Below are 23,628 nucleotides of genomic sequence, written 5' to 3' on the forward strand. Positions count from 1 at the left end.
ACATGTAGGAAGACACATCATGGCCAGATTACAGGATGACAATGTCCAGATTCATCAGGATCTGTGAAAGAATGGTTGGGAGGAGCATGAAGAATCATTTACACATGAATTGTCTCCTCTGAGTCTTTGGGATGTTCTGGAGGAGACTTTACACAGTGCTGGACTCTTACATTGACATTACAAGATCTTGAGCAAATATTGATGCACATCTTGATGGAAATAAATGTTGTGATGTTATTGTCATCCTGGAATATGGCCATTATGTGTCTTCCTAGATGTTTGTCTTAGAAAAGAAAAGCTACACACTCCATCAGTTAGGGTTAAAATAACTGTTGCCAAACACTTACATGCTAGAAACATAATATTCACTGCAATAATGATTTAATCATAGACTCTCCAAGCATTTGACTATTTAAATTTTGGCCAGGGAGTGTAGAAATGAAATATGCATTTAATGTTTCAAGGTAATTGTGAATAAACTATGGGTATTAACACAAAACTCTTTCCTGACAGTGTTATTTTATTATATTTGTTTAAGTTGTCAGCCAGCGGCAGCATCTTTCATCATTTTCACGAGATTTTCATGACCCCCAGAATATTTTGTATGAATATCTGAACATACAAACTATCAAAAGAAAGAACAGAGCCTCTGCTGTTAAACAATCAAACAAAATCCATTTTATTCTAGCTTCATGCATTCTTTTTTTTTTTTTTATCAACATTTGAATATGGGTAAGTTTCATTAAAGCAACATTTTGAACAAAAAGCTGAGAAAGTCAAGTTTTTGCCAAAGACTACGCCTGGATCGGATCCAGAGCGATGATCAAAACATGGAGTCCATCAACACCCAGTAAGCTTGTACAGTCATGAACCTCTTTGGGTTCAGTAACGTTATGCAGTTTTAAATGTATATGCTGTTTTATGACTGCGTTAGTTCACATGTGTGTAAGCAGTGCTTCGATCGCTTGTTTCTGCTGCTTCTTCACTGGTTTCGACTATTTCACAAGATGCATAATAGCGCCCCATGCTGTGTAACACTCAAAACATGGGTTGCCGGAGCCGGAAAAACTCGACAATGGCAGGGAAAGAGTTAATCGCCAGCCATAAGCTCATAATCATGAAATCCAAAGCTATAGAAATTTCCAGGACTTCTTTACATGATTTAATTTACACAAATTTTCTGGACCAAAATCAATTTTTAAATTCCCTGATTTGTCTGTGTTTTCCATGACTGTGGGAATCCTGATGACTGTAATGAGACGTCAGATGCAGAGGTCAATATCTAGAGCTTCCTTCATTTCACCAGTCATAAAACAGAAACACAACACAAAGGAAACAGACATAAACAGAATAGCTTTGGTTCAGAATGTGTCGAGATTAAGGCAGGTTTGATTTTCTGGGCTGGTTCAGGATTTTTTTTTTTTTTTTTTTTTTTTTACAGTTTCATTTTAGATGCTCTGAACTCTTTAATTGGCCTAAAGTCAAGGTTCAATTCATGTCGTTTAAAAACATTCTAGATTGCCAATGTTTTTTTTTCTAACAGCAAGATTTTAAGCTAAACATTTATGTGAAGATATAAGGGAAGCTCTTTTCAGGTCTTGTCAGTTACACTAATTAATGTTGCTTATATAATGTCAAGAAAAATACATAAATTAGATAAATACTACAAAAAATCCATAGAAAATGAAAAGATTTATATATTTAACATTTCTGTAAGAGCACTCACGCTGTGAGCCGGGACGTCGCGAATTTGAAACGTTAAATTGCAGATTAAAATGGTACAAAAAAAACTAAATATACCAAGAGGCAGACGTGGACAAGCCGGTTATTAATTACTTGGCTTAAAATATATTAGTAAAATAAATGGCAAAATAATAACACAGTGTATTAAATATTTGCCCAAGGGAACTTTTAAGTTTAGACCAACAGGTTTTGAGATGCTAATCAAGGATCCACAGCCCCTTTAAAAATTACAAAACACTGAGCATTTCTTACACTTTCTGCAAAGGCAAAAAAAGGTTTTCAGTCATAAGTGCCAGAATGAACAAGCACCAGAAGGACATAATGCTGTGTGATGGAAGATTGTGGATAGGTGTGTGTTCTAAGGTTCGCTTTAAGGCATTCAGAAGTAAGAACTGAGATACATGTTGGAAAGTGTGTGCGATTTGAGTTATTACAAACGTACATGTTCAGTCTTTATGAGCTAAAAACAAAACGCATTTGTTAAAAAGCTATAAATATTCCAATAATGTGAAAGTTTGTCCAGAAGGGAATGTTAAAAATATTCCGCCTCTTAAAAACCCATTTTTCTGCAGTTCCTCTAGGTTACGTCAGTGTCTTAAATCGTTATAAAGATGCTGTACAATAGTTTGCATATTCGTAGTGCTAATGCTGCTGTCCAGCCTTTCCTACAAATCAGCCTCTAATCTGATAAATATATAAAAACATTATAATTCACACCTGATAAGATCTACGCTAACCAACTTTACCATCCCATCCCACTACGAATATTACTTCGCAACACTAAGTGCTTAATTTGTTAAAAGCTAAGTCTTGCTTTCTGAAATAATCCATTTTAGAATTAAAAAGCCCTAGATTGTCATCCAGTAACACTAAAATAACTTCAGAGAGGGTGGAGATATGCAAATGCGGGGGAACCGTCATTGGTCGGCAGGGGTTGCCGTGGTGATCATGCAGCCAATCGTTGAGTAGCCAGTTCCTCCACATCCTCCCGGTTCTCGTTGATCTCTGCGAGCGTGCGCACAAACCGAGTCCACTCGTCCTGCCGGGGCACTGCAATTTGCTGCAGACAAAAAAAAAAAAAACAGATGAGTTTCAATGACAATCGTATGGAAGCTTGTTTCCACCAGGGAATAAAACATTTAAAAAAAGTAATTGCCTTTTGCCCCCTCAGAATTTGCAATTTTATATCCACAATTATTGGAAAAAAATCAGAATTGCGATATATAAAGTCAGAATCTGATAAATAAAGTCACAAATGCAAGAAATAAAGTCAGAATTGCAAGAATAAACTTCCAAATAATTTTTCTCTCTCGATTACGAGTTTATATCTTGCAATTCTGATTTATTTTCTAAGATATAAACTTGCAATTGTGAAAAAAAGTCATCTTTTGCAAATTTTTATCCCACAATTATTGGAACAAAGTCAGATTTGCTGTATATAAAGTTGCAAATGCAAGAAATAAAGTCAGAATTGCAAGAATAAACTTGCAATTAATTAATTTATCTCTCTCAATTACGAGTTTATATCTTGCAATTCTGATTTATTTTCTAAGATATAAACTCGGAATTGTGAAAAAAAGTCGTCTTTTGCTAATTTTTATCCCACAATTATGGGAACAAAGTCAGATTTGCTGTATATAAAGTCGCAAATGCAAGAAATAGTCAGAACTCCAAGAATAAACTTGCAAATAATTTTTTTCTCTCAATTATGAGTTTATACCTTGCAATTCTGATGTTTTGTTTAAGATATAAACTCGCAATTCTGAGAAAAAAGTAATCTGGCAATTCAGATTTTTTTTCTCAGAATTGTGAGATATGTGGTATGTGAGATATGACTTTTTGTGGAAAAAGTCAGCAGACAAAAGTTACTATTCACTCAGCATTTTCACTGGAAAAACTGCCATATAGATATTTTTTTATATTATCTCATAATTTGGCAGCAGGAATATTAGGCTGCTGTCACTTTAAGACCTGATGCACAGATCCATTACACTTTTTCCTTTCTCAAATGTTTACATTCACTTAAAACATAGAGTATGGAGTATTCACATAAATACAGTCAACTTAATTTATATTTATATATAAAAAAGCAAGATAAAAGTTTTAAAAAAACGTATCTTTGACAACTGAAAGTGTTTCAGCAGTGTCGTCCTCACCTCTCCAACATCGTAAATGTGCACCTGTCCCTCGGAGTCGCCGACGGCCACCTCTCGTCCCGAGTGAGCCCAGCGCACGCGGTTCAGCGCAGGGTTTCCTTCCACCATTACGCTCGCTGTGGGGACCTGAGGCAGCACATAATCATTCAAGATCTGGGGATCTGTTCACATTATATTTCTGTGAGATTTGTGTACCTCAGTTTCATTGTTAAGGTTCCACAGGTCCAAACGCCCGACCCCGTCCACACAAGCAAACAGAGCCGGGTGTGTGGGTGACCACATGACATCATACACGTAGTCGGAGTTGTCCTCAAAAGAGTACAAAGGCTTATTGTTCTGTCAGGAGAGACACACAGAGCAGTGTTGCTTATTGTTCACTAAAACCAAAACTATAAAAAAAAAAAAATTGTGCATTTAAATAAAGCTAAAATCAAATATAAATATTAGACTAGAAATTAAAAAACACTGAATAAAGTAAGTTGAAGTACTAAAATGACTAAAACTGAAATAAAAATGAATCGAAGCTTATAGATTTATCTTTCCATCCCAGGATACCGATATAGCTGATGGGAATGCCATTTATCAATAACACTTCGCAAGTGTTGACACAATCTTTTTTTGTTGAACTTAAATAAAATAAGTTTAGTTAAAGTAAAAAGTAAAAAACAAAATGACTAAAAACTGAATTAAAAACAAACTAAATCTTATTATTCTTTCAGGAGAGACACGAACAGACCAGTGTTGTTACTGTAAACTAAAACTATAAAAAAACAAAACATTAAAGGTGGAATCAGTCGTTTTTTAAAAACACTTTTGAAAACTGTGTCGGACCGACTACCAAAACACACTTGTAACCAATCAGCAGTAAGGGGCGTGTCTACTGATGATGGGGAGGAGCACACAGCACAGACATTAGCCAAACGATTACAGAAAGAGAGAGATGGCAGATAAAAAACTAAAGAGGAAAAAATGTCTACTTAAAATGAAAAAGAAGGCTTACGATCCGGCAAGAGGAAGAACTCGTGTTAATATCTGAGAAGCTTCCCAGCGCTGGAGAGAACTCGAGGAGCGGAAACGGACTTTATTTCTTCTCGATAGGCGAGTAACATCGTTTAGCTTTGTTTCACAGAACTAATATATGCTGGCCATTGCTTGAATATGCTAGTGAATTTTATTGTCGTTCGATTAAGCTATGAAAAATACACACATAAGCCTGGCGCGTTTAAACCTCCCAAAGTGTGTCTGAAAAGTAAGATAATATACTCCTAATCTTTGTTTCCTTTGGTTCCTCATTTAGTGATCGATTTAACCCCCTAATCTTGTTATAGTTGTAATATATTCGTTACTAGGACTCTCGTGCTGTCGAGTTGATCATGATAACTTTGTGTTTTTGGGATGGGTGAATGTGAAACAGAGCTGAACCATTGACGCGTTAAAACACACATTACTACTAAACACATTCGACATGGATTACCATAGTAACATTGCTTTCACTTATTGATGACATCATACCCTCGGCCGGCAGGTACAGCGGATTCCGCCGTAGTCGTTGCCTGGGTTACGGTCGCGTACGGAAGTGTGGGGCGGAGCTATCAAATTAGGGGTGAGATGATTTTGTGGTAGGGGCGTGTTTGATTTGGTGAACATTGGCCAAAAGTGTTTTTCAAAAACTACTGATCCCACCTTTAATTTAAGTAAAGCTCAAATTGATGAAAACTTAAAAACCTTAAATGAAAATAACAAACCGAAATAGAATAAGTTGAAGAACTAAAATTGATAAAACTCAAATAAAAATGCTAATAGAATCAAGCCAAACAGAATGTAAAAAAAAAAATGACAAAAGCACATAACCAAAGAAATGTATAATAAAAAAAATACTATAATAATATTATAAATAATACTAAATAAATCCTCCATCGGATCTGAGTTTCCACTTCAGCAGTGTAGATGTAGTGTTTGAAACAGTAGTGTATTATCACCTTGGTGCTCCAGAGTTTGACGGTCCAGTCAAAAGAGGAAGTGACGAACAGGTGAGAGAAGTCGACCGGTCCTGACGCCGTGTGGCAGTCGAGCCCTGTGATTGGTCCATGATGACCCTCAAACATCTCACTGATGCCCGCTTTACTACAACACACACACACACACACCAACAGAAATCAAAGACTTGTGCGGATGTGAAACTGACATACACAGTCCTGGCTCACACTCTTACCTGCCATGTCTACAGGAGGTGTAGATGGACCCGTCCTCACTGCCCACAACAAAGTTATTGACATCACCCAGAGGAAATGACATGGAGGTCACGGCAACTGACTTGGACTGTTTGAACACGAGCTCCAGACTGTCCTACACACACACACACACACACACACACACACACACACACACACACACACACACACACACACACACACACACACACACATACAGCAGGTGTGAGTTTGACTCTTGTGTATCTGGATGAAAGAGAGCAACTGGCGCTGTTTCAAACCCTAGTGAGTTTCCTACTAAGACTTTTTTGTCAATGTTTTTAGGATTCATAGAATTTTTATATTAATGCTCTTGGCAGACGCTTTTATCCGAAGCGACTTACATTGCATTCAAATACATGTTTTACCAGTTTATGCATTCCCTGAGAAAAAAGTTTGGGGTCGGTAAGATTTTTTGAGAGAAGTTTCTTCTGCTCACTAGGGCTGCATTTATTTGATAAATATATATTGAAAAATACAGTAAAAACAGTAATGTTGTGAAAAATTATTACAATTGAAAATAACTGCTTTCTTTGTGAATATATAGTAAAATGTAATTTATTCCTGTGATCAAAGCTGAATTTTCAGCATCATTACTCCAGCCTTCAGTGTCACATGATCCTTCAGAAATCATTCTAATATGAGGATTTGCTGCTCAAGAAACATTTATGATTATTATCAGTGTTGAAAACAGTTGTGCTGCTTCAAATTTTTGTGGAAGCTGTGATTTTTTTTTTTTCAGGACTCTTTGATGAATAGAAAGTTTAAAAGAACATAATTTATTTGATAAATGTTATAACATGATTTATGTCTTTTGACAAATGTAATGTGTCCTTGCTGAATAAAAGTATCAATATCTTAACAAAAACAAAAACAAATATTACTGAGCCCTTGAAGGGCAGTGTATGTAGATGGCGTGTGTGTGTGTGTGTGTGTGTGTGTGTGTGTACACTTGTACAGCTATCTTTGTGAGGACCAGTTTGAGTTTTAGACCATTGGAGTGAGGACAAAGAGAGTAAAGTGAGGACATTTTGGCAGGTCCTCACTTTCTGAGAGCCCTTTAAAGGCCTGTTTGAGGGTTAAGACTTGGTTTTAGGGATAAGGTTATAGTGAGGTTAAAGGTTGTATCAGCGATTTCAGGCCCAAAAAAGGCCCAAACATAAATGATCACATTCATCGAATCTTTCCTAACGATCTGCTAGCTGCCCGCCCCATAAGCGTCTCTGTAGGCAGCCTAGGCTCTGAGATCTGCACACAAAAACAATTGGTTTCACCAACCACTCAAAACCAAAATAAATAGTGTTCCAACCAATCACCGACAGGGGAGGGTGTTGTGAGGTTTTGCGCTTGTACTCGGCTGCACGCGAAGTCAGAGCTGAAGAAGAAGCCAGCGTCTATCAACGAACAAGAGAAATTGAACATGGCTGAGACAATCCCCAAGAGGAGGAGGAGGATTAGGGCGAGGGAATACCATCGTGTTTACTCCAAGACACGAATAGTTATCGGGAAGGCTTTTGAAAGGTGGAGAGAACTAAAAGAACTGACATTTTTTCAATCGGACGCCGAGGTTGCACTGTTTCTTCTGGACAGGAGAGTAGCTGCTAGTGCTGACTTGTTTGGATGTGAACTGTGTGTGAAAATATCCTTCTTGAAAAAATATGAGCGAAGCTCGACTAAACTTGGGTAAGCTCTAGCTAACGTAGGCGACATTATGCAATGAGCCATCATTGAGGTAGAACATCGATCTGAATATCGTGTGTCTGTCGCTTTAAGAAATGCGCGTGCATGATCGTTTTTTCATGATGCACGAAACGGGAGGGAGGGGCGAGCTAACTTGGTTTGTTCTCGCTTCAAACACAAACATAAGTGACGTCACCCACAATCACTGATACAACCTTTAAGGGTAGGTTTAGGGTCAGGGTTCGGGTTAGGCACTTAGTTGTGATGGGTAAGGTTAGGGTAAGCGGCTAGAGATTGCATTGTGTCAATGAATGTCCTCATAAAGATAGATGTACAAGAATATGTGTGTGTGTGTGTGTGTGTCACCTGTGGTGTAGACAGCATGTCCAGACTCCAGGAGCACATCTTCCCATCCGTGGAGATGCTGATGAGATTGTGAGCGTTCTGAGTCCCCACCACATTCACACAGTACACCGGGTGCTGGAGAGAGAGAGAGAGAGGGTGAGAGAGAGAGAGAGAGAGAGAGAGAGTGTGAGAGAGAGAGATGATCCACCGGAACAGTGTGGATGATGATGATGTATTGCAGGGGTGTTTGTGCTTGTGTACCGTGTGAGCTGAGGCTGAGAGCGGCGTCCTCTGCACAGGGGTGCGTTTGTTACTCCGGTTGTCCCACAGCACGATCTGACCCGAGTACGTGCCTCCAACCACCAGATTCGGATGAAACTGTGCAAACGCTGCTGACATCACTGCAGACTGAACAAACACACTTATTCCATGAGCCACGTGACCTTTGAACCTCAACATAATAATATATTATTATTATATAAAATTATGTAATATATAATATTTAATAAAATAATAAGACTAAATAATTGTTGTAATTAACAATACATTTAGTTCATTATGTACTTGAGCAGGATCAAGCCTTCCATAAACCTGTAATTCACACACTGACTGGGCACATTTAACCTCTCAGGATATTCATTTTTAAGAATTTCTAGGTTTACTGTGTGATTTGTTTATGCATGTATGTGTGTATTTATTTATTGATTTAAATAAATTTTAATAATCAACCCATCCATCCATTCTCCAAAACTAAACTAAAATGAAATGAAACAAAAAAAAGAATGAATTAAAATCATTTTATATTGTATTATTTTTTATGTAATTATTTATTTTAATAAAAAATATTTATTATTATTTTGTTTTTCAATCTCAAACTTTTTTCAGTTTTATCCACAATCTTCTTAATTTCCATGAGATAAATAATGTGTGATCTTAAGATGAGATCATAATAAAACCAAGACAAAATTAGGTTACACTTTATTTTAAGATGTCCGTGTTACAGTGTAATTATACATTTAAGTACTGAGTAATAATAATTAACTACATGTACTTACTACTATAGGGTCAAGGTTAGTTGCATGTAATCACGGATAATTTAATGTTATTACTATAGTAACTACATGTAACGTGTAACGAGGACACTGTAAAATAAAGTGTTAGCCAAAATATTATTTTATTTTTTTAATGCACAGAGATATGCACTGAGATGGTCACCTGGCAGTGGAAGACATATTCCGGTGTGGTTTTCTTATATTTCATGTTCCAGACGAGAGCCACGCCGTCCGGCTCATGTGGCGCGTCCTCATTACTACAATATGATGCCAACAGCAGCTCAGGGTACTGATGGGAACGAGAAAACAGGAACAGTGAGGGGAACTACACTGAAAAGATAGTATTTAACTAAATACACACTATCAGTCAAAAGTTTGGACTGAGTTGCATGATCATGTACCTGTGGTGACCAGTCGAGACACGTGACGACTCTGTGTTTGGACCAGCGTTCGTCCGCAAACTGCCTGTTCAGGTAGAGTTTGGCCCCGGCCTGCGCCTCCCTGAAACAAACACAGTCACACGTCACACACACACCAGAGCCGTTCCACATCTGATACCAGATCAGCGAACACTCTCCTCACCCCTCTTTATCCTGAAGGTCTCGCCCGCTGTAGTCGAAAAACACATCCACCTGCTCAGAGAGCGCGCGCTCCATGATCCGAGAGCTGTGGTCAAAGAAAGTCACGAACTCCGACGAGTGAAGAATCTGCTGTTTCTCTTCCTCCGTCAGCTCATGAGGCAGCGCTACACAGAAAAAGGGTCCTCCATTAATATTCTGATTTCTCGTCTAATGGAATGATGTAAAATGAATTGTTTGATTTCTCTTGTTGCCGTGTTTTAGAGCACTACCTTCTTCTTCCTCTTTTTGAGGGTCTTTCTCCTCTTGAGGCTCCAGAACAGGCTGTGTCACGCCCGAATCTTCCTCCTCTTCCTCATCTACGGACAGCAGAGAAAGAGTTTAGTCTCATTACTGCTTTAAAGAAAAGCAGCGTGTGTGAGACTTACCATTTTTGTGATGAGTTTGTGTGGGCGTCTGGGTCTCTTTTGAGTATGACACCATCTCTTTGGGCGGGAAGTCCACCTGCGTGACCTTTGACATGCCCAACTTCAGCGGGCCACGTCTGCAGAAAATACAGACACATATGTTGAGATGGAAAAATGCTGTGGGATACACCTAAAAATATCTGTAATAAAATATTTAAATAAAAAAAATTTATAATAAAAAATTTAACTGAAAATTATAAATAATTACATTTAAAAACAATAAATAAAGTCAAAATAAATAAATACAATTACATTTAAATAAATCATTAAACTAAAAAACAACAAATCATTAATAAATAAGTTAATTAAAATGACTGAATCTAAACAAATAAATAATTATATAGGGGATAAATAAATAAATAAATGAGGAAAATAAATAAATGAACAATAAATTTATAAAGAAAATATTAATAATTAATTAAAATAAAGAAATTAAAAATAAAGAAATAATTAAATTAATAATAAATTAATGAACAATTAAATAACTTAATTTAAAAACAAACAAATAAACAATTAATTAATTAATAAAATAAAAAATACTTAAATCAAACTAAATCAATTAAAAAGAAATAATTGATTAAATTTAAATCAACAAATAATTAATTCATGATGGATAAATAAATACATAACTGATTCTAAAACTAAATTATTATATACATTTTACTTGAATAAATAAATGGGAAAAATAAATAAATGAACAAAAAATGTATCAAATAAATTATTACATTTAAATTAAATGAAATAAATAAATACTTAAACTAAAAATAATTAATAAATAATAAACAATACAAAATTACTGAATTTAAAAATAAACAAACAAACTAGAAATTCCATCTGCTGAGGGGTGATAATGTGTCCACAAGTCAGTACAATAGTTTAAGCGTCTTAGAAAGTACATACTAAACTACATGTAGTTTTAATAGTTTTAATTACATAAGGTACATTTCATGTTGGTCTGAATGCTTTCCGACAGGATATAAGATTGTATATTGATAAATCCTGGGTCACTCTACCTGGACTTAAGCGGGAGAGACTAATTCAAACATGTTAAAAAAAAAATCTGAAATTACCTTTAAGGTAGTTAAACATAATTTAGCTAGTTATGCTAGGGGAGCCACAGTGCATCACACAATTCACTATTTGGTTCATCATGACTGTCCATAAAAAAAATTTAAAAAGGCAGCAGGAGTGAGAGGACACATGTGAAAGAAGGATAAATGAAGGAGAGGCGAGTAATAAAGCAGAGAGTGCGCAGCAGGAGTGATATTAATGAGAGCGAGACAGCAGTACCCGAGCTGAGAGTCTGAATGGAGCAGTAGAGTAGAGGGGTCAGAGTCCCAATGAAGAGTCCTGTTAGAGACACATGCATGCACACGGTTACAAGGCAGAGTCGCTGTTACACACGTATACATGTGCATGCAGATGACTTCCACATAGTACACAGCGCAATACAGACAATAGAAATCAAACCCCAAAGTACTTTACATATATAGTTTATATGCATGGCTTTATGAAGTGTTTATGGAGGGGGGGTGTGTTATGATGTAAGATGGTAGAAATGTGTCGACTGTTTTTCTCCACATTTTCATTTTCTCTTGTTATGCTGTGGACTCGCAAAAATGCATTAAATTGTATTTAAAATGCTTTTAAAATGTGAAAAAAAGATGTGAATACTTTCTGAATGTACTGTATATGTGATGTGTGTGTGTGTGTGTGTATATATATATATATATATATATATATATATATATATATGTGTGTGTGTGTGATATGTGACGTGATGTAGATATTTTGATATATAAAATGTATTTGATATATACAATTTTACAAATAATGTTGAATCTCGGAAAAATCAAAACATAAAATAGAAATGACAGAAAATGTTATGTCAAATTAAAAGGATGGGAAAAATAGATGAAAAGATGTTAAGACAATGATGAAAACATATTTACAGTGAAACATGGAGGAATGTGAAATACAGAGTGTGAAGAAAAGTTAAGTTGTTGATGCTTTCCAGGCAACATATTAAAATAATGAAATGTCATATAATGTGAAGCTGTTTTTTTTCATCATTTGTGTCATGAATAAAAAAAAAACAGGATGAAGAATCTTTTATTTATAAGTTACTTAATACCCTTCATTAACCAAAAACAGGCAATCACATGGTTGTTTAATATACATAATGTATTAATATATATATAACCATATTTTAATAGAATTTGAAGCAAAATGAACTACACTATCTTTCAGAAGTTTGGGGTTGGTAAGATTTTTTTAATGTTTTCGAAAGAAGTCTCTTATGCTCAAGTCTGCATGTATTTGATCAAAAATACAGTAAAACTGTAATATTGTAGCAACAATAATAATCATTTACATTTTTACAGCACCTTTCCAAAGCCCTAGGTTGCTTTACAAATTTAGGTTAGAGGAATACAGACAAAATACAAACATATACAAACATCAATAACAAAGTACAGTTCACAGACCAAGAGCGGAAGAGTAATATTCAGGGAAAAAATGTGTTTAAGAGGTTTTTGAAAGACAGAAAGGGAGGATGCTTGATGGATATCTTGAGCATTACACAAACTGGAACACTAAGCTCCTGTTTACAGCTGGAATTAAGATGCGTTTTGGTCAATCGGATCACAAGTGGAGACGTTTAATACAGGTGTAAACGGGGTCTAAATGGTTTGAGCTTGTCCACTTTCAGACACTTCCAGAGGGAGTTGAAAACACATTGACTGGATTGCTTTCGTAGTGTAAACACTCATGTGGTCGAATGTGTTCAAACAGCCACAAAAGACCGTCTACTCTGCGTCTACTGAACTAATGCGTAAACATTATGGGAAGAGCTCTAGCCAGACGGGGTGTAATCTTTATAAAGTTTGGTTTGAAGATGAAAAATGTACCAAGCACAATGTTCTCTCCCCATTCCTGATTTCTAACACACACTCACAGAGTTCGATCAGCGTGATAATTTTTTTCAGGATTCTTTGATGTATAGAAAGTTCAAAAGAACAGCATTTATTTGAAAAAGAAACATTATAAATGTCTATTTATCCTTGTTGATTAAAAATATGTTTGTTTTTTTAGACCTTACTTACTTACCCCAAACTTTTGAATGGTAATGTACTGTATATACATTTCCCGTGACGTAAGATCTTGGTCATTCCCTCCACCTGTTCTGTATCATGTACACGTGTGTGTGTGTGTGTGTCTCACCTCGGCCCCGTGCCACCGTCTCCCGAGTCCTGGCTGCCCGTTTCGCTGGGTGTGCCCACTGATTTGGCAGAGGGGGACATGGGAGGGGGGACTAAATAGTGAAACAGACACGTATCCTCTGTTACCACACGCAGAGGTTGCACTACGCACACAAGCATAAGCGGGGCGAAGGGGGGTGTTTGGAATTAAAAAAGAGCATAAAAACATCCAAGTAAAAAAGGATGAGTAAAAAAGTAGGTAAGCAACAAAAAGCAAGAGGATGGTGCAAGAAACACGAAATCAAAGAGGATTGAGTCACACACAAAAAAAAGAAGACAAAAAGTGCAGTGGTTAATATTCATGCAGGATCCTCATTCCAAACCAAACCAAACTATCATGTTAAGAAAGAAAGAAAGAACAATGAACGATAAAACCAGAGGAAATGGATAACATAATTATGAAGGTTTTGGGTTCTTGTCAGCTGGTCAGGCAAAACCGGCAAAACCAGCAAAACCAGCTTAGGCTCATTTAAACAGGTCATATATCAGGTGGTCATAAATCAGGATTCTCCCTCTAACTAAACAAAATAACATCATATCCTTGAGGTTCTGATAATGTTAATTGATGCAGTCTATTTAAAATGTTTAATGAATCTGAATTCATTATTTTTATTGAATGATTCAATGACTCACTCATAAATACTCGTTTCATTACTGGATGAATCAGCGTTTTTGAACGAATCTCTTGAATGAATGATTCAACTACACATTTTTTAACAGTCACTAGTCGCCACCTAGTGGCATAACAATGTAATCGTAATGTGACGCACCGTTACTTTCAAAAGGGGATTTGCTCTATTTCGATCGATATCGTAGAAATCAGTGTTTGGCCTACATCTGAACTATAAACTTCTGTGACAATATGAATGATTGTAACACATAAATAATGAAACTGCGTGGTTAAAAAGACTGTTTGTGAAGCTGATTCATACCTATACATGAGTAGCCTACTGCTCTCTCTGGGTCAGCGGCAGCGCGAATACAGATCTGGATGTTCGCTGTGATCAAACTTGTCAAAGGTTTATTAGATATTCTTATATCTAAGAATGAGATCGTGTGGGTGTTTTCGATCTTTTAACGATCAATCGTGCAGCTCTAATCTATACATTAGAAATAATAGCTTTATTGTCTCACATAGACTAAGTGGACAAGTTTCTGTTAATGTGTTAATGTGTAAAGTTAATGTGTTAATCTGTTTGATCAACAGAAAAAGGTTGTAAAAGTCGTAGAACAAGTAATATTTGCTGTATTATTTCAATAAATATAGTCTTTTCTCATTGGAAATAAGGTTTTGCGTTCTGAAAGTTTCAGAATGTGCATCAAGCTCTAACATGACCTCTTCATGATATAATTGTATGTAGATGTAGATTACTAATACTGTAAAAAAGCATGCTTGTTGTGAACACATGCTAGTGACAAAAACCAAATATAATTTCCCATGCTGCTTTGTTGTTTCATACCCATGGAGGCATCCACTATCCCCATGCTCTGCAGCAGAGCCTCTGCCTCCCTCCTCTTCCTCTCCAGATCAGAGTCATCCTGCGGAGGAGACGCTCCCTCCTTCCGGCCATCCAGCTTCAGGAGAGAGAGAGAGAGAGAGAGAGAGAGAGAGAGAGAGAGAGAGAGAGAGAGAGAGAGAGAGAGAGAGAGAGACGTGTTTCAGTGTAACAACCACAGACATCAAATCACAGGTTAGTCCACAGCTCACCTCTTTCTTCTTGCGTTCTTCCTCTTTCCTCTTCTTCTCCTCCCTGATCTGGGCCAGGCGTTGTTTCTTTCTCTCTAACTCTGCTTTCAGCTCACTTTTGTCAGACATTCTGCAGACAGACAGACACACACATTTAAAGTCCCCCTATGGTGAAAATCAAGCTTTTAAAGTAGTTTATAAGTCTATGTGGTGTTTTTAATATGCTTTATGACAAGCCATGTGTAAATTCATAAGTCGACAGCATTGTTGAGTATTTTCTCCTTAAAACTGCAGTGAACCAAAGACAGCCTCAAAAACACGGTTTGAAATCGCTGGTGTTTCTGACGTCACAAACTACCTTGTAACCAATCAGATCAACCAGTGGATCTCTGAGCTAAGTGAGTGAGTGGAGGCGGGGCTCATTTGCATATTCATAGAACCGTGTATACTAAATGAGGCAAGGGTGTAGAGTTACATTCAAGCTATTTTAAGGCATAAGACTTTTTTTTTCCAAGGAAAAAACACTTAAATATGTAATTTTGGTGATTAAAGATGAGTTTTAAGGGATAAAATGATTGACTACAAGGGGACTTTAAGTCTTGTGAGTGTATTTTCCAAGAAAGCCTTTGGACGCTACAATTTTGTTAGTAAATCTGCTTTATTAGAGGTTATTATTTAGGACATAAAACAATTACAAAAATAATGCAGGCAACACTTTAAGACTTCTTCCATTAAAACTGAAGGGTGTCGATTTTGGAATAAACTGCTGCTTCAATGTATATGTAATGAGTGATTATAATTAAGATATTAATCAATATTTTTCCTTCTAAATATCACATGAGTTGAATGACTTCTCTAGGCTTGTGAGACTTAACTTTGTTATAGAAGTTACCAGTGTGATCACTGAAATGTTCTTTTCATGCATTCTCTAATGTCTGTATGTGACATGAATGCAGTAACAGTGCTTGCTCATTTAGCCCGGTTTCCAGAAATGAAATATGGAAAGATGTTTTGTTTTGTTAAGAAACGGCTTCAACATGCGTCAATGATTACATCTGTTTTTCTAGGGTACTCTGACAACTATGGTCACAGGGGTCATTGAAGTCTATAGTTTAAAGGTGCACTGTGTGATTTTAGCGGCATCTAGTGGTGAGGTTGCGAATTGCAACCGACAGAAGTGAATACGGTGGCCGACAGGAAGTGATGTCATTGTCTGAGACAGCAGAGAGTAGCCAGTTAAGCAATGAGCTTTCTTTACAAAGATAAATTAAGAAATGAGGTTTACTTAATTATTCAGTAAAATAATTTTATTGCGAATATTACTGTTACTTGTTCATCATTGTGTCAGTGTTTTATTCGCTGACTTTGGCTAGCTTCTTTGCACGAAGAACAACATAGAGACGAAAAGCGTTTGTCCATTTAGGGCCACTGTAGAAACATGTCAATGTAAGGGGACCTGCGATGTATATAGATAGAAATGGCTCATTCTATGGTAATAAAAACATAACGGTTCATTAAGTAAGGCCTATACACCACTGAAAACATAGTTATGTATTTGATATTGCATTTCTGTCAACAGATCCTCCTAAATATTACACAAATATTACACAATGCACCTTTAAGGGAACCTTTCTCAGTTAAAGCCTTACTTTCCAGTCAGACTAAAGTGTAGCTCTCCTTGAGAGAAAGAACGCATTATCTTGATGTTTTGAGAGGACTCTCCAGTTTATAGTGAGAGTCTGGCCAAATCCAACCTCGGGAAAGCTGTGTGTCGGTGTGTGTGTGTGTGTGTGTTAGTCTTCTTGGTTGCAGGTTAAGGAACCACTGGCATTACTGGAGATTGTTCTGGACACAAATCTGCGACCTGGAAGGTCACGACGTGCCTAACTTCAGGGTCCGAGTGTCAGCCGCATAATCGATGGAGATATGCTTCAATCTATCTGTAAATGTGTGGAAAATTATTATGTTTATCTATTTCTTAGCCAATCAGAAACTGCAACCTGAAGCAAGGACGTAGCAATGGCCTACGGACTCCTGTGTGAGTCTTGAAGCTGAACTTCTGCTGATGAAACTGCAAACTATCTTCAGTAAATCTTTTCTTTAATTTATTATAATTCTGACTCCGGGTCTTCATTCATCATATCTGGTTCTGGGTCTTTGACTGTTAAACCCCTTACAAAAACTAACAAATTATAACTAGCTTGTTTTATTTGCTAGTTGATTCATCTTACACGAGCGGCTTCTAGTGGTCACTCAGGGAATCTCACACACATCTGAGGTCATTCTGGTCCACTCCACACCCATGATGAGCAGAACACCACTCCTCCACCGCCTCATCAACAGCTTCACTCGGGTCTGACGAACACGACTCAGTTTGAATACTTTAATGTTGCAGAATTGAGCAAAAGTCTGAATTTGAGAACTGGATATTTTCGATTTATGAGTGTGAACTTGAATTGGACACAAACCACAGGTTTTTGATCTGGGATTTGAAGGGGAATGACAGGAAGAAGAATTTACTGAATTGAACAAAAGCAGGTGAAAAAAAAAGTGCCTTAAAACTTCCTAAATTATTTGCACGATATATTGATAAAACCCTCTTAAGTTTAATTTGATTTATGCTGTAATTTGCTTTGATATATTTCATTATTTATTATATTAATCAATACATTATTGTAATAAACAATAATTACTAAATGTTTTTAAGTGATTATTTTTGTTTTAATTTTTACATTTTTATTTAAAAATATTTTTGATTTTTCAAGCGATCCTGGCTGGATTTATTGTGCTCGTGTTAAACAGTGATAATGCCTGTTTGTTAGAGGAAGTCCATCACAAGTTTTAACAATATAATATTAATTGTGACAATTTATTCTCTGACATGTAAAATACATTTTCTGATTTAATATATTTCTCTAAACTAAGTTCAACATTGTCTAAATATATATATATATATATATATATATATATATATATATATATATATATATATATAACACACACAACAACAACAGATTATATAACAAATATATAAAATATTATATATAAATAATACAGATAAATATACGTATAAAATTATACATATAAATAAAACTATATATGCTTATATAGTCACCAATTTAAATATATATGTATATAATTTTTTTAATTAATTTTTTTAATAGGTGACATTTGAAATTATACTAATGTTATATAATGTTTATGGAATAATTTTGTGTGTAAGATTCATTATGTTATATAAAACAAAAAACATTATTAATTACAGTAGTTATATTAATTTATTTAAATAAATCCAGCTGTGTTTTAATTCTACTACCTTACACCAGACTCAAAATTGTATTCCACAATTCTCTGTGACTTAAAATTAAATTTAGGAACTGAACTGGAACTACAATAGGGTTTTCCAATACCGAATGAAACACATCCCTGTTTTTACAGTATAATGGAATAACATTTATCAAAGATAGACCTATTTACCAACAAATATAATTGAATAATAGAATAGAATAATATATATTCTTATAATAATCGTACATTATATAAAATCTTTATTATTTTTGTTTACTAAATGACAACTCGCTGCGGCTACACATGTAGTCTGAGAAGAGTGTGTTTATCCCAGTGACACACACACACACACACACACACACACGCACACACAAGGGACACTCCTGTAAGAGTCCCGGATGGTCAGTCAATATGGCTGCATGGCAAACCGGCCCGGTGAAAGCATAAGCTCGCAAACTAACATGAAATCATTCGTTTAAAAAGCATAATTACTTTTTATTGATACAATTATTTAAGCTGCGCGCGCAGGACTGTTGATCCGAAAGAGCATTCATTAATGTATCATCATTTGTCTAGTTGCATCAGCTGTGTATTTATGTTTCTTTTTCCCCCCAAACCATTTGAATTGATGTTTAATAACACAATGCATTAGGAATTCATTTTGTGCTTTGTGTTAAATCAATTTCAGCAAGACTGTATAAGTTATTATAACATAAATGACAGTTAAAGCGCACACGTCAGACGGCCTCATGAATCAATGCAGAAACACCGCCTTTAAAACACACAAATAATTCATTTTAACACCAGAAACTCTACAATAATAAAGAAAACATTGTTCTTACTTGAAATAAAATGTTAGCGGCTTGGGGTCGGTATGAGGAGGATTATTCTTCTGTCAGCGGACTAATAACTTATTATCCTCTTTCTCTGTTGTGACAGCAGCGGCAGTGCTGAATCTGGGATGCGGCTACGGGTGCCGTGAGGTGCTTTTCTCAAAACAGAGCGGATGCGGCGTTTCGTAAAGTGACCACTAGATGGCGCACATTAACTTGACAGATCAGTGATGAACTTCCCTTTTGAACCCCTGTTGAACCCTATGTTTTGAACCGTAGACTGTAAAAAAAATTGTTTTGAACACACAACACAAATAAATACCATTACCAGTCTCGCGATGACGTCCTGGATTCAATCAGAGATTTTAATTAAATCCCAAACTAGACGCGTGATTTTTTTAGTATTAGTTTTTATTCGATTTTCTTATACAAAATAATCTAAATAATAACATGCAAATAGAAAATAAACCTAAACCCAACAAAAAGAAATGTACAAATTTATGAAACGTTTTGAACAATATTTAGCTTAAATTCCATATCTAAGGGCCAGTGATAGTAGTCAGAAATTAAAATGATAAGGAACATGAAAGAAAATAATAAAATAAATTATTAAAACTAAAGGATAAACATTAAGAAGTGTTTAATAAAATACACTTATAAAATATAACACATAAAAATATAATGAAATGTTTGTGTTGCATTTGCATGCTGTAATAAAAAACAACATAGTACATGGTATTTACTCCTAAGTCTTGAAGTTATTTTCTTAGTTGTTAGATCAGATAAATGTTTTCATGTGTAACCGATGTATAAGCATGACGTTTAAGCAATGAATAAGTAAATGTTTTTTTACTGGTGTGTTCAGCCATACAGTCTGGCACTTTCTTATTATAAAAGGAAAGATGAATATGTGTAGGCGGTAGATGCAGAGCTCTATTTCTGGCTCTGGTTTTATGCTTTGTCAGGTGTGATTGTACTTGTTCAAGTGTCTTGTAAGGAAATAAATGTAAGTCTGAATGTAGTGTGTTTTCAGTTATATGAAGGGCAAACACTTGTGCATAATCCGTACTGACATGTGAAAGAATGTAATGTTGATGCATTAATTTATTCTGCAATCATTCATTACAAGAGAATATAAATCAATAATTCACCAAAAAAATTTAAAAGAGAGAGAGAGAGAGAGAGAGAGAGAGAGAGAGAGTTCTGTCAATATCAGCCTCATGTTGCTCCAATTATGGATGCATTATTTTTTTATATGCAGCTCTTTTCCATATGACAATATGGAGTGCAGTTCACAGTGCTTACGAATATCAAACAACAGCAGCAAAAACAACAAAAAGTCCTAAAATTAGTCCATACAGCTCATTCTACTTCTCATGTTTTCTAAAGTCATATGATATGCATATTCAAAATGGTGTACTGTGTTATGACTGAGCTTATGCGAGAACCTATACTGCATTATTGTGTGAATGACACCAAAGCTGGCTAAAAACAATACAAGTTACAATAAAACTGTTATCACGTCATTTTTTCCCGCACCACACCCTGTTTGCCAATGCAGTTGGTGATTTCAGTCATGGAGTGTTGTGAATTTGATATATGAGGGGAAATATGACAACCTGGGTATGAGTATGTGTGCATGCTGGTGCATGTGCTTGATTCAGGGACTGTGTGTGTGTGTGTGTGTGTGTGTGTGTGTGTGTGTGTGTGTGTGTGTGTGTGTGTGTGTGTGTGTGTGTGTGCGTGCGTGCGTGTGTGTGCGTGTGTGTGTGTGTGTGTGTGTGTGTGTGTGTGTGTGTGTGTGTGTGTGTGTGTGTGTGTGTGTGTGTGTGTGTGTGTGTGAGAAATGAGTAAAAGCCCTGTAACCCACATCTCCTTTGTCTTTTGCCATATGACAATGGCTGTAAAGGGCCGTTGTAGTTTCCATGGCAACATGTCTGTGACTAAAAATCGGGTTATGGGTTAGCAGGTGCATGAACATGCATATGTGTAGAGATGTTTAACTATATTTTATCACCCCACATCAATCACACTTCCACGGCATCAGAGGAAATATATCTGCAACAGACACAAACGTCACCTGTTACCACATTAGTTTGGGTAGCTTATATTGTCTGATAGTTGAAAGGCACAAAATGCACAGATATATCTTGAAATTATATACAGTACTGTGCAAAAGTCTTAGGCATGTTAATATCCCCCGCCCCCCAGTTAATATCCCCCTCCCCCGCCAGTCAGTTATTTATATCTTTTGCTGTAGTGCAGGGATGGGCAACTTCGGTCCTGGAGGGCCACTGTCCTACAGAGTTTAGCTTCAACCCTAATCAAACACACCTGAACAAGCTAATCAAGGTCCTCAGGATTACTAGAAAATTACAGGCAGGTGATTTTTTCAGGGTTGGAGCTAAACTCTGTAGGACAGTGGCCCTCCAGGACCGAAGTTGCCCATCCCTGCGTGTAGTGTGTCAGTAGGAAATATCAGTTTACATTTCCAAACATTCTTTTTGCCATTAATTGTAATAATCCAGTGAGATTTGTGTATGCACAAGGAGTCTGACAACAGCCAGGATGATCTGATCTCACCATCATCGAGTCCGTCTGTGATTACATGAAGAAACAGAAAAAACTGAGACAGACTAAATCCAGAAGAACTGCGGGAACGTCTCCGAGATGCTTGAGGAAACCTTCCTGCAAAGCTACCTGAAAAACTATGCGCAACTAAGTGTACCTGGACAAGTGCCGTTTTAAACGCAAAGGGTCGTTACACCATATATTGATTTGAATTAGTTAATAGAAGTTAAATCATAAATAAATTCAATTTGTGATTTTATTTTTGAAAGCATTCTCACTTTATAGCATTTTAACACGAGTGCCAGTGCTTTTCACAGTTCTGTAGCTTTGCAGGAAGGTTTCTTCAAACATCTCGGAGACGTTCCCGCAGTTCTTCTGGATTTAGTCTGTCTCAGTTTTTTCTGTTTCTTCATGTAATCACAGACGGACTCGATGATGGTGAGATCAGATCATCCTGGCTGTTGTCAGACTCCTTGTGCATACACAAATCTCACTGGATTATTACATAAAGTAATAACATGCCTAAGACTTTTGCACAGTACTGTATATGTATATAGTTTTAGACTCTTAAGCATTTGCCTTTTTAAATCCAAACAGCGACTTTCTTTTTGGCCGAGCAGTGTAGGATCTAACAGATCACAGAGCTTGCTAAGTTTCTTAGGTGCTTTAAACAAAAATTTCAAGATTTTAAAGATATGACGCCACAAATCTGATAAACTTGATTATTTCTTTCTCAAAAAAATGCTCATTATGTACAGCCGGAACTGTGTAAACACAAGGAGGACTAGCTGGGGGACCTATTATGCCCCTTTTTACAAGATGTAATATAAGTCTCAGGTGTCCCCCGAATGTGTCTGTGAAGTTTCAGCTCAAAATACCTCACAGATCATTGATCGAACCATGTTGTAAATGCCAGTTTTTGAGTGGAAGGGAAAGCATGTTGTTTCCAGAAGAGGGCGGAGCCTACAACTCGTGCCTCGAAAAAAACACAAAACATCTGTTTGGTTTTGATTATCATCTCTAAGGTGGCCACACTCACATTATCTGCATGCGTTTTATAGCCATTATCAGTCTAAACCTCTGATATATGGTTTTTTGAGCGCACACATCCGAATCACACGCACAGAAAGCTGGATGTCAGACGCAGCGTCCCGTGAGGATTAAAGGGATAGTTCACTTTGAAGTTAAATTTTGGTATGTTTTAGCTTAAGTTACCTCAAGGGCATCCATCCAAGATGTAGGTGTCTTTGTTTCCGCAGTTTCAATTTTGATATTTTTAGGTCAAACCGTTCTTGTCTGTCAGTCATTAAACCGTTATGAACGGTTTGACCTAAAAAAAACCTGCATTATATGACTCATATAATGCAGGTCTATTGTCACCACCTCAAAGAGCATGCACAGAGAAGTCCAAATTAAACAATTCCCCATCGTAAGTACACATTGATGGCCTAAGACACGAAACGAGCGGTTTGTGTTAGAAAACGAACAGTATTTATATAGTTTTTACCTCTTGTACACAACCACGTCCAAGTGATCTGCTTGTGCAGAACGCGCGCACAGGTCACACACCAGGAAGCGCGCGCGCCCTCAGATCACTTGGACGTGGTTGTGTACAAGAGGTAAAAACTATATAAATACTGTTCGTTTTCTCACACAAACCGCTCGTTTCGTGTCTTAGGCCATGAACTATCCCTTTAAACTGAGTTCTCTTTCCCGTCT

The 23,628-nt window shown here is 36.4% G+C and overlaps 1 protein-coding gene across 3 annotated transcripts; it reads right to left on the minus strand.

The window, feature by feature from the left end:
- Nucleotides 1-655: 655 nt before the first annotated feature.
- Nucleotides 656-19,484, minus strand: LOC309513853 (dynein, cytoplasmic 1, intermediate chain 2a-like). 3 transcript variants are annotated; one of them, XM_082189926.1, is made up of 17 exons: nucleotides 19,348-19,484; nucleotides 15,239-15,347; nucleotides 14,991-15,105; nucleotides 13,493-13,583; nucleotides 11,561-11,620; nucleotides 10,232-10,347; nucleotides 10,076-10,162; nucleotides 9,808-9,970; nucleotides 9,627-9,726; nucleotides 9,389-9,514; nucleotides 8,435-8,581; nucleotides 8,195-8,308; nucleotides 6,112-6,245; nucleotides 5,879-6,023; nucleotides 4,095-4,235; nucleotides 3,900-4,025; nucleotides 656-2,803 (listed from the first exon to the last, which is right to left on the minus strand). In XM_082189926.1, exons 2-17 carry the CDS (start codon nucleotides 15,344-15,346, stop codon nucleotides 2,690-2,692), a joined length of 1,887 nt encoding a protein of 628 aa, XP_082046052.1. In that variant the 5' UTR covers nucleotide 15,347; nucleotides 19,348-19,484; the 3' UTR covers nucleotides 656-2,689. The 3 variants fall into 3 exon arrangements, with proteins under 3 accessions (XP_082046052.1, XP_082046054.1, XP_082046053.1); XM_082189928.1 differs by lacking the exon at nucleotides 11,561-11,620; XM_082189927.1 differs by lacking the exon at nucleotides 11,561-11,620 and having other exon boundaries at nucleotides 13,493-13,634.
- Nucleotides 19,485-23,628: the final 4,144 nt, after the last annotated feature.

Source organism: Leuciscus leuciscus, assembly GCF_965113295.1.
Source record: "Leuciscus leuciscus genome assembly, chromosome: 14".
NCBI classification, from domain to species: domain Eukaryota; kingdom Metazoa; phylum Chordata; class Actinopteri; order Cypriniformes; family Leuciscidae; genus Leuciscus; species Leuciscus leuciscus.

Coding starts and splice junctions, on each gene's coding strand:
- LOC309513853 (XM_082189926.1), bottom strand. CDS start 15,346: ATGTCTGACAAAAGTGAGCTGAAAGCAGAGTTAGAGAGAAAGAAACAA. Junction 11,621..13,492: donor GACGGTGGCACGGGGCCGAG/GTGAGACACACA, acceptor TGTCTCTAACAG/GACTCTTCATTGGGACTCTG. Junction 6,024..6,111: donor ACCTCCTGTAGACATGGCAG/GTAAGAGTGTGA, acceptor TGTGTGTTGTAG/TAAAGCGGGCATCAGTGAGA.